This window comes from Colobus angolensis, unplaced genomic scaffold (assembly GCF_000951035.1).
Source record: "Colobus angolensis palliatus isolate OR3802 unplaced genomic scaffold, Cang.pa_1.0 Scaffold344, whole genome shotgun sequence".
Lineage (NCBI taxonomy): Eukaryota > Metazoa > Chordata > Mammalia > Primates > Cercopithecidae > Colobus > Colobus angolensis.
In genome coordinates, this window is record NW_012116755.1 from 1,259,364 (window position 1) to 1,261,300 (window position 1,937).

Below are 1,937 nucleotides of genomic sequence, written 5' to 3' on the forward strand. Positions count from 1 at the left end.
TGTATTTTTTAGTAGAGATGGGGTTTCACCGTGTTAGCCAGGATGGTCTCGATCTCCTGACCTCGTGATCCGCCCGTCTCGGCCTCCCAAAGTGTGGGATTACAGGCTTGAGCCACCGCGCCTGGCCATATTTTTCTTAAGAGTAAAATTGAGCATCTTGTTTTTCTGTTTCTGTGAACAATATCCATTACCCATTTTTCTATCACTGGACTTTTTCTTATTGATTCATAGGCATTTTTATATATTAGAGAGATTTCTTTCAGTCTCTGATAAATGTAAAATACTTTCTTGTTTTCCACTTTTTAAAGTTCCCTCATAGTGTTTTTACCCAGTTACTTGGTGGTATGTTGTCCGAATAGTGGGGTGTGCACATGGCTCAGGGGTGGGCACATGGAGGAGTGTCTAGGTAGGTGTGTAGGTGCATGGGGGTAGGGAGGATGTGATGCTCCACAGAAGATAGCATTTATTCTGTGAGGTCATTGCTCTGCAGGGAGTTTTTGTTTAGGAACACAAATTGTTCACTTTAACCGAGGGATGTATATAAAGACAGCACTTATCTTGAGTTTTGTTATTCATGGAGAGGATTATTCCTGATCTTTTTATTTAGGGCAGTTCTCAGTATGCTATCTCAGGAATGTGGCTGTTATCCAGATTGGCACGATCTTGAAACTTAAAAGAAATTGGGTCAGGTGAAACGAAATCAGATAATAGGCAAGTAAATCCAAAAGGATATTCCTTGCAGACAAGTATTTATTTCTTCCAGATAGCTATGCTCATGATTTTCAAATTAGGATGCAATTAAGTATTTTGAGGGATGACCTGTGACATCAATTTTTTGTTTGTTTTAATTAGAATCTACCTAATAGAATCGAATCGTTGAGAATATTTTTCAATGTAGAGATTTTTGTCATCCTTATTCACAAAGGAATTTTAATATTTAATGAACTCTGTGATATTGATTTTAAAAATCTGTGTTCAAGACACTGTGGATGTGATCATGAATCACCATTCTAGGCCTCCAATAGCTTGTCACACAGTCTGCTTTTCATGCAGCCATACCCGGTGCAGTGTCTCTGCATAGGAACTTAAGAGGAATACCTGTCTCAGTGGTGGCCTTGGGGAGCTAAATGAAGCCTACTGTAATGTGTTTTTTGAAAATATACGATTTGATATGTTATTAGGAGCAGTTGTGTGAAATGGAAAACCTACGCCTCGAAAGTCAGCAGTTAAGAGAGAAAAACTGGCTCCTGCAAGGTCAGCTGGATGATATTAAAAGACAAAAGGACAACAGGTGAGAAAGAACCACGAGAACTCTATGGACTAAATCTTGGCCTGACTGTGTGGAGTTAAATGAGGTTGGAATTGGTTTCACAGGTTTCCCAAGGTGTACAATGTTTCCCACTAATCCAGGAGATGCTCTTTTGGTTGATTTTGATTCAGGTCTGATCTGTTCACCTTTGCATTGCTCTGCAGTGCATTTTTGGCATTGTTGCATTTGTTTTAAAGCCATTGAAATGAATTTAAAACATGTGAAATGCCATCTTGCGTCCCCGCGTGTGTGCGCCTAATCTCAGCTGGTCCACCCGAGACCCCCTGAGCACCAACCCTAGTCCCCCGCGCGGCGCCTTATTCGCTCCGACAAGATGAAAGAAACAATCATGAACCAGGAAAAACTCGCCAAACTGCAGGCACAAGTGCGCATTGGTGGGAAAGGAACTGCTCGCAGAAAGAAGAAGGTGGTTCATAGAACAGCCACAGCAGATGACAAAAAACTTCAGTTCTCCTTAAAGAAGTTAGGGGTAAACAATATCTCCGGTATTGAAGAGGTGAATATGTTTACAAACCAAGGAACAGTGATCCACTTTAACAACCCTAAAGTTCAGGCATCTCTGGCAGCGAACACTTTCACCATTACAGGCCATGCTGAGACGAAGCAG

The 1,937-nt window shown here is 41.2% G+C and overlaps 1 protein-coding gene across 1 annotated transcript in view; it reads left to right on the forward strand.

Moving 5' to 3' along the window:
* The window catches only part of KIF15 (kinesin family member 15), a 105,019-nt gene that overhangs the window by 89,573 nt on the left and 13,509 nt on the right, over window positions 1–1,937 (forward strand). The window contains 1 exon segment of the mRNA XM_011952691.1: window positions 1,182–1,291. Coding sequence (XP_011808081.1) covers window positions 1,182–1,291 — 110 coding nt within the window.